At 40.4% G+C, this 14456-nt stretch overlaps 1 protein-coding gene across 5 annotated transcripts in view; it reads right to left on the bottom strand.

The window, feature by feature from the left end:
• Nucleotides 1-14456, bottom strand: part of ITPR2 (inositol 1,4,5-trisphosphate receptor type 2) — a 508939-nt gene that overhangs the window by 41392 nt on the left and 453091 nt on the right. For all 5 annotated transcript variants that reach the window (XM_045463013.1, XM_045463012.1, XM_045463015.1 and 2 more), the window contains one exon: nt 6875-7035. In XM_045463013.1, the coding sequence (XP_045318969.1) occupies nt 6875-7035 (161 nt within the window). The remainder of the gene's footprint in view (nt 1-6874; nt 7036-14456) is intronic.

A 14456-nucleotide genomic window follows, 5' to 3' on the forward strand; every position in this document is an offset into this window, starting at 1 on the left:
CTTAATTGTGCATTCTGAGCTGCAGAGACCCCCTTGGTTTGTTCTGAAATGTAAACATTTTTAGCAGTGTCTTATGAAGTTCTAAAGTCTTTAAAATAGGTTTTAAAGATTGAGCAGTTACATAATTGGCTTAATTAGATCCAATTACACAATTAGCATAAATTGGAAACAATAGAATCAGAACATATAATTTCATAGTTATGACACATAATAATAATGCAGAAATTAGGTTGGCAAATGGTGCTAACGCAGGAGGTTTGCATACAAATCCTAGAAGATTCGATGTCTTTCATGAGCCCAAACATCTCCCCCTCCAACAGTTACTGCTCAAAATGTGGCTTAACAATAAACAAGACTGATTTTGAGATCTAGACACAGAAGACAACATCTGGAAAATTGTTACTAATGGGTGACTAGAGAGATTTCTTTCCTATCTCATTGAAAGGACCATCCCTCTTTCTGAAGTCTCAATAGATTATTGTAAGGAAGAATTCATTCTTTTTTTTTAATGTTTATTTATGTTTGAGAGAGAGCAGGGGAGGGGCAGAGAGAGAGGGAGACACAGAACAAGAAGCAGGCTCCAGCCTCTGAGCCGTCAGCACAGAGCCTTACCCATGAGATTATGACCTGAGCCGAAGTTGGAAGCTTAACGAATAAGCCACCCAGGCGCCCCAAGAAGAATTTATTCTTTTTTTTTTTATGTTTATTTATTTTTGAGAGAGAGAGAGAGACAGTGTGAGAGGGGAGGGGCAGAGAGAGACAGAGACACAGAATCTGAAGCAGGCTTCAGGCTCCGAGCTGTCAGCACAGAGCCTGACGCTGGTCTAACTCACAAGCGGTGAGATCATGACCTGAACTGAAGTCAGACGCTTAACTGACTGAGCTACCCAGGTGCCCCTGGAAGAATTTATTCTTAAGTATGAGTTACATTGCAAAACCTTCCACTGTGCATGCCTCCCCCTCTGCCAGGAGAGCAGCCTCAGGCACACTTCTGAGCACATGCACGTGTGGAAGGGACCGGGTTTGAGAAACACTGCAAGAGGGGACTAAATCGTCTTTTCTCTCTCATCAGCCACGTGATTTCTAATCATACTTGGATCATTCATCATACTTGGTTCCAGTGGCCTAAGCCTTCCTGCTGCATCTTTGTCTTCTGATTTAAAAGAGGGGAAAGATGACATTTGACTAATGAGAAATTCACGTTCCAAACTCCTTGCAGCTCTTTTGGTGTATCTTTCTGTAAATTATGTACCACAACCAGAGGGCTAAGAAGAAACCATTCATTTGTTGATTGACTTGTTACTTTATTATTCACTCGCTAAACATTTTGAGCTTCCTGGGGAAAAGAGACTATTTCTTACTTATCCTTATGTATCAGACCCATACACTGCTGCTAGGATATAGGAAGCACTCACTGTTCATGAAATTGACTTTAAGGCATATTACAGATATTATTACCTGCCCTGCTATTACAAAGAACCAAGGGCTACTCTATTCCCACTTGTGGCCTTCAAGAAACTTAACTGTTTTTAGTGTCAAAGCAATTATTATGTTAACAAAAGCATGAGTTCAATTGTCCTAGCTGACATCTCCATGCTAGCCGGAAACAGTTTTTAGTTAAGAGTCAAGTCAGTGGAAGAGTGGAAGAGTGCCATGTACTAAAATGAGAAAGTGATCTCAAAAACCCATGCTCATGGGGGGTGGCCAGCCAGGGTCTTGGTTGCAGCCCAGTACGGCAGAGCACACGGGCAAGGCAGTAGTTCTCTGAACATGCACAATACCCCTCTCACAGACACCTGCGGTTTTGATCCCGCTATTTGCCAAATTAAGTACTAAATATCCCCAAAGGCCCCTGTCATATCTCAGCAAATGAACACTGAAAATCTGAAAATGTCCTCAAAATGTTAGAGAAACATCTAAAAGCCTTGGGCATTTTTTCTAATGATCTCTATTTTGTTTGTTCCTCCTCAGTCATCATCCTCTGGGTAATGGGAGAAGCAAAAGGGCTTAGTGATGCTCAAAGGCCATTACTAGTACAGGCTGGAGGATTTATCCTTTTATACCCTTCCCTCCAGTTTATTGGGTTCCCTTTCATTACTTTTACTTTCCAGCATGGCCCTTCCTTTTCCCTTCTCATTTTCTGTTCCCCATAAATACTAGCTCAAAATATCAATTCTCCTATCAAAAATGAGGGCTCGCTTGCTGAGAGAAAATATATTCCTCCAATACCTTGATCAACTCACATCTCCCCTAACTATATCCCAGAAGATGCTTTGTGTTCACTCAGATATTCAGACAGTGGTGAGACTCGAACAACTTATTGTCGCATCTGAAGGCAAGGGCAAGGAAGGTTTAAATTTCTTTTCATATTTCAGAGTCTTGAGCCTATCACTGGGTGGATGCAGAGGAACAGGTATATTTAGATTCTAACCTCTAGAAATAAATGTATTTACAATGTATGTTTTAATGCATATTGATATAAATATTCCTTATTGACAATAGCAATAAAGTTGAAGCACTAAAGGTGACAAACTATACATGGAAGGGAGAAATATCCCCCAAAATGTTATGTTCTTTTTTTAATATAATTAATTGTCAAATTGGCTTACATACAACACCCAGTGCTCATCCCAACAAGTGCCCTCCTCAATGCCCATCACCCATTTTCCCTCTTCCCCACCCCCGTCCACCTTCAGCTTGTTCCCTGTATTTAAGTCTCTTGTGGTTTGCCGCCCTCTGTTATATTCTTGCTTTCCTCATGTCACCAAAAGGAAGGAGGAACTTCCTGAGGGTCCCAGAGTACAAATCAGATGTACTTAAGCAGTGTGGTAGAATTCATATGAGTTGTCTGGTGAATATGAGGAACTTCCTCATTTTCTTTTGCATAAACACTTGAGGGTAAGAGCTACATCAATTATGAAGAATTTAAAGCTTTAAAGTTCTGATAAACAAGCACTTAAATCAGCTCGGTAAATGAAGCTATTTTTAAGGACAAAAATAAAGGTGGTAGGAAAATGTCTGGAAGGTTTCCTACCAAACTATTAAAAGTAGTTACCTCTGGCTTGGAGACAGAAAAGATATAGAGTTTGAATTGAGTTATAGATGTGATTCAACTTGCTGTGTGCTCTAAAATCTCTCTCTCTCCTCTCTCTTTCTCTCTCTCTCGGTAGATCAGGATTTCAAGGCCATAATCTCCACACAGCTTAGAGTCACAGATTTTCTATATTGGGTTCATTAGCTACAGATTTTTTGAACTTTTCCAGAAAGGCTATTCCAGTAAGTGAACACTCTTTGGTGCAAATGACTTTTTGTTTCCATCAGTACTGAGCTTAATAATTTCACTCTTCCTTCTCCTGGCCATTGAAATTCAGAAACAGTGCCTGTTGTCTTGGATGTGCCCTGCTTGGATGAGAATGAGACAGTTCAGATTGGAATGAGTTTATGAGCTCTCCTCCCTCCCATCACGGTTCTGGAGAGAGCTGATGGAATAGGATGGGCAGAAACATGGATAAGTGTGTGGGCACTTAAAAATTCAGGTACAAGTGCCTGGCCAAATGCTGATTTTAATGTTAAGGCTTAACAGAGGTCAACACTGTTTTATGGTAAAAGCCACCTGTGATTTCCTTATTACAAAACCCCAAAGCTCTGTCTGACCTGTCTCTTCTTTATGGCCTTTCTACAGCAACTGATGCTGTTGAAATTGACATTGCAAGGCTTGTCTCTTGCCTTTTGACATACTCTGCTTCCTGGTTCTCCTTTTGCCCTTTTTATTGTCTTCCTACTTATTTTATGTGTCTTTCTTCTTTCTTCCTGAATGGGGGATCTCGCATGTCCTGTCTCTGGCTTTCTCTGCCTTTCTCTCTACACAGTCTCCCTTCTCTCATTTCTCTCTAATTTGATGGCTTCAACTGTTACTCCATGTGGACAGTCACAGTGAAGACTGTCAATTACCGAGTACCTCCAGTATGCTAGCCATGTTTAACATATCATCTCACTGATGTCACAGCAATTTTCTCCCTTTTGGATGAGAAGACAGAAGCCTTGTATGGTAGGTTCAAAGATTTACCCAAGATATCGCAGACCACACAGCAAATAAGTGACAGAACTAAGGCTTAAGCCCAGATCTTTTGGGCTCTAAGGCTCATGTTGTTACTACCCTGTCCCTCCTAATTTATGACTTAGCTTCTAGTATCATTTTAAAATCAGAAGTGTTCTTTTCTGACCAGCTTCTGATCTTGCGCAAGACCTTCTGAAACTGATACACCACCTTTCTCCCAGTGACCAGGCTCACAATGTCAGGTGTCTTGGGCTCATATTGGCCCCCACCCTAATCTCATCAATTGCCAGATAGCACCTCTGATTTCATCTTTCCCCTCTCCCAACCAGCCTATGCACCACTGCTTGACGACTGTTCTAGGCCACATCATTCCTGTAGTGAAACCCTCCAGTGCCTTCCCATTCCTAATGAAATGATGGCCCAAACGGACACTTACTACTCAAAAGTCCAATCTACTTTCCCTATAATATCTCTCAGAGCTTCATTACAAGTTGACTCTGTGCCACTGAAACTGGGCCGGTGTCCCCCAAATTCCACCTATATGCCTTTGTGCCAGATGCTCCCTCTTACAGGAACTCAATCCATCAGACACTCCCAATCTGCACAAATCCTACTCTGTCTGATGGACTGCCCCCCAACACACCCACACCCACACCCACACACACGCACACTCTCCCTTCTACCACCTCCCAGTTGGATATCACTCTATATCTTTAAGCCTTTACAGATTTTCATTTGTTCCACCCTTGAGGAACTTGGCCTGTTCTACTTTTGGTTTGTTATTCTCTTCCCCCTCTTATTAAGCTCTAAATTCCTTGGCAGAGAAGGAATGTGTCAGACTCTTCAGTGTATTCCCCAAAATCTTTTAGTCCAAGGGACAGAGTGGATGCCCAGTAAATATATACTAATTATATTTACTCAAATTTTGATAACATACAGCAATGTGAGGTTGCATTTTAAACTTAATGCTCTATATGTGGGGCACCTGGGTGGCTCAGTCAGTTGAGCATCTGACTTCAGCTCAAGTCATGATCTCACAGTTCGTGGGTTCGAGCCCTGCGTCGGGCTCTGTGCTGACAGCTCAGAGCCTGGAGCCTTCTTCAGATTCTGTGTCTCCCTCTCTCTCTGCCCCTTCCCTGCTCATGCTCTGTCTCTCTCTGTCTCTCAAAAATGAATGAACATGAGGGGCGCCTGGGTGGCGCAGTCGATTAAGCATCTGACTTCAGCCAGGTCACGATCTCGCGGTCCGTGAGTTTGAGCCCCGCGTCAGGCTCTGGGCTGATGGCTCAGAGCCTGGAGCCTGTTTCCGATTCTGTGTCTCCCTCTCTCTCTGCCCCTCCCCCGTTCATACTCTGTCTCTCTCTGTCCCAAAAATAAATAAACGTTGAAAAAAAAATTAAAAAAAAAAAAATGAATGAACATGAAAAATATATATATATATAAACTTAATGCTCTACATGTTTTTTCTCCAGTAAACAGACACAAAATATTTCACATTGATGGTCTCGAGCATCTCAAGATCAAGAATGTATAAATAATGATTATGAATGCCTATCTTCAAACTGATTAGCTTTTTCCGCCTAATGTAGAAGGGAGAGAGTGTAGAAAAGGAAACATGGAGAAAAAGAAACAATATTAGGTTCTGCCCACTGTCACATAAAGAATGACATCATAGTAGGATGCAAACTACTATGCACATGAAACAACTTATAGGAGGATGTAAGTCAAAAAGGAGAAAACATGAAAAATGCTGAACAATAAAAATTCAATTTACATGTAGCTCTGCTATGACACATAAATATTGTCAGGTAAGACAAATTACTGCAATATTTACTTGTAGTTATTAGGATGTTACCCTCCAAACATGCTCTTTGGTTGCTCCCTCTACTGCAGTATATGTCTTCCTATGTGCATGACCAGCTCCCAGAAGGATGGACACAGAGTCACTGTCACTTGGTTCTCTGAAGCTTTGGAACTGGTGTTTACTAAATGCTATCCTTGGGACTGGGCAGCAAGGAGGGTCATGACTCTTCTAAAGCCTCATTCTCAAATAGTGAACACTATCTTATAAGAAGATTTTTGAGAAAAAAAAAATCCAACATATGGCCATGTTTATTATAAGAATACATGAATTTATATTGGATGCAATAATACTGAACATGTGTCATGATACCCTTAAGTTGTAACTTAGGCTTCTTTTTAAACCACTTAGTTTTAATCTTCTGTGAAACAGAAGGAACTCCAAACCATGGACAACAACAGCCTCTGCTACTGATCTTAATGAGGAGTTATAAGCAACTTAGTATGGCAGAATCAGTACCAATCGTTACTGACAATCCAAATTGTATAGACAGGAAGACAGTGTTCTCCCATTGAGATCAAATGTCATACCCTTCTCAAACACAGTTAAATTTCTTAAACTCTTGATTTCTGAAATTCAAAGAATTTCTTAAAGCATGAATCTTCTGTTCATATTTGCCAATGGGAAAGTTCCAGATTTGGGGAATTGAGACATTAGCAAAGACATGAGGTCAGGAGATGACGGACATGACTGAGATGGTACTATTCACTGCAGAGAGAATTCTTCAGTAAATATCATCTGTGCCCTGGAGACTTAGATTTGGTTTCTATAACCAAGAAGTCCATTGGAAACCAGTGAGTTAGCTAGCCTGAGGATTCTTCAGTGATTGACAGTCCTATTTGGTAGTTAACCAAATGTTGGGAGAACTTTTCCATTTTGGGAGAAGGGTAGGGTAGAGAAGTGGAAAGTATACAAAATGCAACATAGTCATGGGTTAAAATGCTCTGATCACTCACCACAATCATTTGAGCCACATAACTTTCAGGCCCAGTGTATTCAGTGGGGTCTTTAACCTTCACCAGGACTAGGAAGTACAAATAATGCCACATGTTGTGTTCTGACTTGATGTGTTCCTCAAATGAAACAGTTTTGTTATCAAACTTGTCCCTCTCAAGTCCTGCAAGACACAGAAAACACAATGTATGTGATTTGTCATTTAATCAGCATGCGCTTCCCAGCATAAAAACAAAACATAATAATTATGTGGAAAAAATGCTTTCTGTTGAGTGTGCCAATTTAGAATGTTATGATTAAAAACAACACAGTACACAAGACCTCCAGAAAAAAAGGCCATAGTTTATAGATTTCTTCTCAACTAACATTCTCCAGCCTCCTCCACCCCCTGCCCAATGGGTCCTTAGAAATGTGCGGTCCTGTTATAGATGTAACATTAAAATATAGTCATATCAAAACTGTCCAATGAAACTGGACCACAAGTCTAAGCAGAAGAAGTAAAAATGATTGTGCAATAAAAGGCATGCTTGCTAATCAGGACAGGAAAAAAAGGTATTTTATCCAGGAACTTGGGTAAAAAGGGGAAAGTCAGCTGAGAGAGTCATCTTGAAAACCACTTGTAATCAGTGAAAGGCAAGCCAACGTCCACGGTGATCTTTGCTCCGAGTGCAATAAGGACTCTGACTTATCCAGCCTTTAGACTACTGTGTTCCTGGCATTTTGAGGAGGGGATGGTCTGTTCAATATCCAGGGCAGATTTTCAGCTGCTGGAAGGACACTGAGGAGGTTTCCGCATAGCAAGAATCTTTTCTTTCAAGGGCTGAAGAGTAGATGAAAGAAAGTGAATGGAGATGAAGAAAAACATCTATGGAAAAATGAGTTAGATCGCCAAATAAAATGGGATGTTGGGATTCAGTCTGGTTTTGCAGTTCAGATACTGGAGAAGAAACTAGGAAATTGGATTCCAATCCTGGCTCTTCTTTTGTAAGCATTTTTTTTTAAGCCATTCAGGCATGAAGAAGACTCTTTAAATAATAAGCTATAACATACAATAAGTAAAAAAAAAAAAATCTATCCCTAGTGAAAGGGTGACCTTTTATATTACCTTACTGGACATTTTAATGGAAAATACCATAAAATTAGATGAGGCCAATGGTGACGCCTCATCTTATTTGACCCATCATCAGCTCAGCATGACCCAAATAAAATCCATACTCTTCCCCAAAACTACTCCACCCACAGTCTGCCTCTTCATTCCATGGCAACTCCAGGCTTCCAGTCGTTCAAGCCAACTGAGGAGTCATCCTTGAATCCTCTCTTTCTCTCATCCATATCCAATTCATGTTGAAATTCTTTTGGGTCTACCCTCAACATAGATCTGGAATCTGGCCACTCCTCCCCACCTCCACAGCCTCCTCTCTTATCTGAGCCTTCATCATCTCTCACTTGGACCGCTGCATTAGCCTCCCAGGCCTCCCCGTTTTCACTTTAACTCTCTGCGTTGGCCTATTCCCAACACAGCAGCCACAGCGATACTTCAAAAACCTAAGTAGAATGTGTCTCTCTTCTGTTCAAAGCCCTGCAGTGGTTCTTTTCCAACTCAAAGTAAAGGTCAAAGGCCTTACAATGGCCTATGAGTAGGGTTGCCAGATAAAATACAGAATTCTGGGTTGATGCCAAGTTTTAATTTCATATAAATAATGAACAATTGTTGAGTATTAGTATATCCCATGTAATATCTACTTGCTAAACTGGAAATGATTCTGCCCTATAGCCTCTCTAACCTTGTCTCTTACTCTCCTCTCCCTTGCTAACTCTTATGCAGCCACACTGGCCTCCTTGTTCCTTGCATGCAGACTCCTGCTTCAGGGCTCCTGGACTGGTGGCTTCTTCTACCCACAGAGCTCTTTCCTCTGATGTCTCTTTGATGAACTTGCTCACCTTTTGCTCAAATCTCACCTTCTCCGTGTTGCTTAACTTGATCGCCCTATTTAATCCTACAACCTGCCCCTTCCCTTTTGCCAACACCCTCAATCACTCTTTCTCTTTTATCCTCTTTTTCCTAGAGTGCTTATCACCTCCTAGCAGACTGAACACAGTCATATCAAAGTTGTGAAATTAAACCGGACCACAAGTCTAAGATAAAGAGGAAAAAATGATTGTGTCAGAAAAAGCCTGCTTGTTAATCAGCACAAAAGAAAGGAATGCAAATTTATCCAGGAACTCAGATAAGAACTTATTATGTTTATTATTTATTGTGTGTCTATGAGAAGATATATTTGTCTTTTTTTCTTCACCAACAGTCCTAATAGCTTAGATTGGTGTCTGGTTTATCATCAGCACTGAACACAATGTTTATTGAATGAATTAAGAATATTTCACTAATAAAATGTTATTCCACTTGGGTGACTATAATCAAAAACAGATTAATAACAAATCTTGGTGATGATGTGGATGAACTGGAGCCCTCATACCCTGCTGGTGGGAATCTAAAATAATGCAACTTAATTTTAATTTTAATTTCAATTTTAATTTTTATTTCCTAAAGCACTTTATTTTTTATATATTTTTTAAATATAATTTATTGCCAAGTTAGCTAATATAAGTGCATACAGTGTGCTCTTGGCTTCGGGAGTAGATTCTCCTGATTCATCACTTACATACAATACTTAGTGCTCATTCCAACAAGTGCCCTCCTCAGTGCCCATCACCCATTTTCCCCTCCCTGCCCCCCATCAACCCTCAGTTTGTTCTCTGTATTTAAGAGTCTCTTATGGTTTGCCTCCCTCTCTGTTTGAAACTATTTTTTCCCTTTCCCTTCCCCGCATGGTCTTCTGTTAAGTTTATCAAATTCCACACATGAGTGCAAACATATGATATCTGTCTTTCTCTGACTTATTTCACTTAGGATAATACCCTCCAGTTCCATCCACGTTGTTGCAAATGGCAAGATTTCATTCTTTTTCATTGTCAAGTAGTATACAGTTTGGCAACTCCTCAAAAGGTTAAACATAGAGTTACCATATCACCCAGAAATTCCACTTGAAGCACCTAACCAGAAGAAATAAAAACATATGTCCACACAATAACTAGTACATGAATGTTCACAGCAGCATTATGCATAATAGCTAAAAAGTAGAAGTAATCCAAACATTCATCAACTAATGAAAAGATAAATAAAATGTGGCATATCGTACAATGGAATTTTCTGCAATAAAAAGGAATGAAGTAGTGATACATGTTACAACATGAATCTTGAAAACATCATATTAAATAAAAGAAGCAGGTCACAGAAGGCCACATATTATATGATTCCATTTATGTAAAATGTCCAGGATAGGCAAATCTTCAGAGACAGACAGTAGATCAGTGGTTGCTGAGGACTGAGGAGGAGGAAAAGTTGGGGGTGGGGGATGGTGGTGAGGGCTAAGGGGTGTGAAGTTTCTTTTGACAGCAATGAAAATGTTCTAAAATTAATTGTGATGATGGATGCCTGGCTCTGAATATATATACTAAAACCCACAGACTTGTATATTTTAAATGGGTGAGTTGTAAGGCATATATCTCAAAAGAGGTACAGAGAGAGAGAGAGAGAGAGAATGTTAAAGTAGATGTTCCCAGAATTCAGTTCAAACAATTACCTTCCTGTTGCAAGGTACATAGGGCTATAAAAATAATGTGTCTACTATCAATTAATCTGTAATATGGTAGAGGAAACAGAAAACTTGTGTTATATCCTGAAGTGGTGATAAATTGCCAAGGAAGCACAGAGGAGGACAAAATGAATTGTGACTAGGTACATTTTAAAAGGTTTAAAAGAGGTGTAAAGCTTTAAATGTCTAGCCTTGAAACAGGATTATGGCAAGTGGAAAAGAGATGAATGGTAATAAAAGCCACCTAATTTTTATTGAGCACCTATTTGTGCTGACAACAACGTAAAGATGTGTAAATATGCTCTGGTAATTACAGTAATCCAATCTGACCTTTTAGCACGTGAGGAAACAGATTCAGAGGAATTTGGTGAATTGCTCAAGTTGACGCCTCTCGGTAGTGGAAAAGTCGGTCAGTGTTTCAATAAAAACTTTCTGGCTCTAAAGCCATGTTCTTTTGCTCCTGGGCGGAGGAAATGGCGGGGCAAAGCTAGAGGTAAAAGTGGATCCCCTGTTTGGGGGAGCATCAACTCCTCTGAAGGGAACATTTGGAAAGGAAGATGAAATGGTGCATTTGGCACAAAGCGTGAAGAGCTTTAAGCACAAAGCAATGGAGACTGCACTTTATTCTGAAAGCCTCTGAGTGGAGACCAGCATGTTCAGAGCTGTGCATCAGGTAACTTTGTGTGGTAGGATTTAGGGAAAGACTGACAGAAGAGGCTGAGGGTGGGGAGACCAGGGGACTAGGGCAGTGAGGGGTGTAAAAGAGGGGAACTGCTTGTCTTTCATCTTCAGTGGTTCTTGCTCGCTAAACTTTATCAGCCATTCCCATGGTTTCAACCTGCATCATACTGGTGAGGTATCCCCAGCGCTGACCTTTCTTCCCAATTTGAGGTTCTATTTCCAGCTGCCTACTGGGTAAATCATGCTGGGTAGCTTATGGGCATGTCACGCTCTTCTTCTTCACCTCTGTTAATGAAGTCTTTGTCAACCAGGGAACTTGAAGTCATCCTCGGACTCATGCTGTGACAATTCACCCTGTGCACATTTCTTAGAGTGACTCTGACTTTCTCGCCATTCTCCAAACAAACCAAGTCCTTTGAAAATTCTATGCCTCCATCTCCTCCCTTTCCTACCTCCTACCCTTCTTCAAGACCCAGCTTAACTACTGCCACCACTGACTCTCACAAGGCACAACCAGCTAGTGGATCCTCCCTGTGCCCATAATATTGTTATGAAAATTTGTCTATTTCTATCTTAGCCTCTAGCACTGTACCGTCTGACTTATTTTTATCAGCACCAGGCATAGTATCTGGAAAACAGTAGGCATTCAACTAACATTAACAGAGTAACTGAAAAATGAATAAGACAGAGAGAGTAAAGAGAAGTTTTGGAATGAAAATTTAAGAGGGCTTGATGTCCAATTAGAGGTATAGATTTAGAAGCATCAAGCGTGAATCTAAAGTCTGACCTGAATGACTGAATTTATGGTAATATCACCACAGCAAGAGGAAAAAAAAGAGAAAGAAAAGACTGGGGGAAGATATGTTTGCTTTGGGGTGTGTTGAGTTTATGATGCCTGTCGAACAACCGGTGTTGGGCTGCTAGGTCTGAAGCTAGAAACTCTGAACAGAGATGTCAAGGTGTAAATATACTAATTCAAGGATAAATGACATAAAATTAACAATGAAAGCCACGGTATTGGAAGAGATGAGCAAGGCAAAAAGAAAGGAAGGATAAGAGGTATTTTGTGTGCTCAACACAAACGTTTCAGAATACCTATGTCGTATTTCCCACACAATATGACTAAGGTGAGGGCACATACCCACCCACTACCCAGGTGTGCCTGTCTATTCCTCTTCTCAGCTTTATTTTTCTGCATAGCCCTTGGCATCATGCATTCTATGTATGCTGGAAAATAAGCTCCATGATGGCAGTACATTTTGTCCAGTTGTGCTCACTGCAATATCGTGGCACATAGTAGACACTCAATAAGTAATCACTGAACAAATAAATGCATAAATGACCTTAGTGTGTAAGTACAAATAAAGAACCAATATGCTGAGAGAAGAACACATTGCCCCTCTCTGACAGTGCAGCCTTTATCTCCTATGAAATCACCTAGAAAGATCTTTAATTCTAGGCACCAGATTCCCATTAATCCTTTCTCCATTCTGTTATTTTGTCACATCTGCTCTGTCAACATCTCCCTCTCACTGGATTTTCAGCCACTGGTAATTCAAAATTAATAACTAATACGGATATCAGTGCCAATTTGTTCCTGTGCTTACTGCCCCAGCTCTGGCATCTGCTCATCATCACCCTATCATGACCGCCTTCTGGATCACTAGCAATTGTTTTCTGAGTCATAATGCTCACACATCTGGCCATTGCCTTCAAGGCTAGGAATGTCCCATCTGCTCTCTTCGCCTGTCGCAGAACCTACTTCCTCCTCTGTTGCTACTTGGGTGTCACTTGGTACGTGTTGTCCTGGAGCTGATTCTCTCCTAGTGCGGAGATTTTCTCCTCTGTTGTTCGATACTATATCCCTCTTTGGATCACAGTTTAACACCCAACTCTTCTAAGAATCATTTACCAAGAAATAACTATATCATAGCCTACTGGTACAACCCCCAAATATCCCAACTGTTTAAATCATTCTTGTAACTAAGTTCTTATAATGTATACGGTACATGTTAGATCTTACATATGGTAAGCAATTCCAGGAACAGATGCATATCTAGATATACATTATCATAATGCTTTTCACACATTTCTGCTAAAGTTTCTTTGAGGGCAGAGAGCAGAGAGCCTTTATGCTACTGAGGTCACAGGGATTAATAGCTGAAAGTGCCTGAGATTACATTGCAAATTTTTCTTTAATTCTACATGATTTTAAATGTTCACATTAAATTTGTTTTACTTTGTAGCATTCTATTTGTTCTAATATAGAAAATACTCTTGGGGTGCCTGGGTGGCTCAGTTGGTTGAGTGTCCAACTTCAGCTCACGTCATGATTTCACAGCTCGTGAGTTCAAGTCCTGCGTCAGGTTCCGTGCTGCCAGCACAGAGCTTGGAGCCGGCTTTGGATTCTGTGTCTCCATCTCTTTCTGTCCCTTCCCTGCTCATGCTGTCCCTTTCTCTCTCTGCCTCTCTCTCTAAAAAATAAATAAACATTAAAAAAATACTCTTTACATTTATTCTTAGGTTAAAGTACTTAAATGGCTTCTCAAATTTTAGAATAAATGTGAAGCTTCTGGAAAATAGACCATGTTGATCTAATATCTCCTTATGCCTCCTGATAGATGACCCAATATCTCCGTGGGAATGCAGATGCCACAGAAACAATACCCTGAATGTGACAAAATTTAATAACTTGGAATTGTTGCACCCAGGTTTTTTGTCTGCAGTATATGTCAATTTAGTATTTACCCACTTTATCTTCCTTTTGTAGGTTATAAGTCAAATAAATATAGAGAGAATGTGGGGTGCCTGGGTGGCTCAGTTGATTAAGCATCCGACTTTGGCTCAGGTCATGGTCTCATAGTTCATGAGTCTGAGTCCTACATCAGGCTCTGTGCTGACAGCTCAGAGCCTCAAGCCTGCTTCGGATTCTGTGTCTCCCTCTCTCTCTGCCCTTTCCTTGCTTGCTCTCTGTCTCTTCCTCTCTCTCAAAAATAAACATAAAGAAAAATTTTTTAAAAATAGAGACAATGTTAATTTGGGCTGATTTATTGAATAGTCATTCAGCAAATATTTATGAATGGTCCCCAATACATACTACGGAAGCATAAAAATAAATAAGGCATGAATCTGGATCTCTTAAAGAAGGGAAATTAATGTGCATTGAAGGCTTACTCAGTTAAGCATTGAGCTAGGAATTTTGATATATGTGATCTCAATTATACTCCCCAAACCCCACAAGATGGCATTA

The sequence above is a fragment of the Leopardus geoffroyi genome, chromosome B4 (genome assembly GCF_018350155.1).
Source record: "Leopardus geoffroyi isolate Oge1 chromosome B4, O.geoffroyi_Oge1_pat1.0, whole genome shotgun sequence".
NCBI classification, from domain to species: domain Eukaryota; kingdom Metazoa; phylum Chordata; class Mammalia; order Carnivora; family Felidae; genus Leopardus; species Leopardus geoffroyi.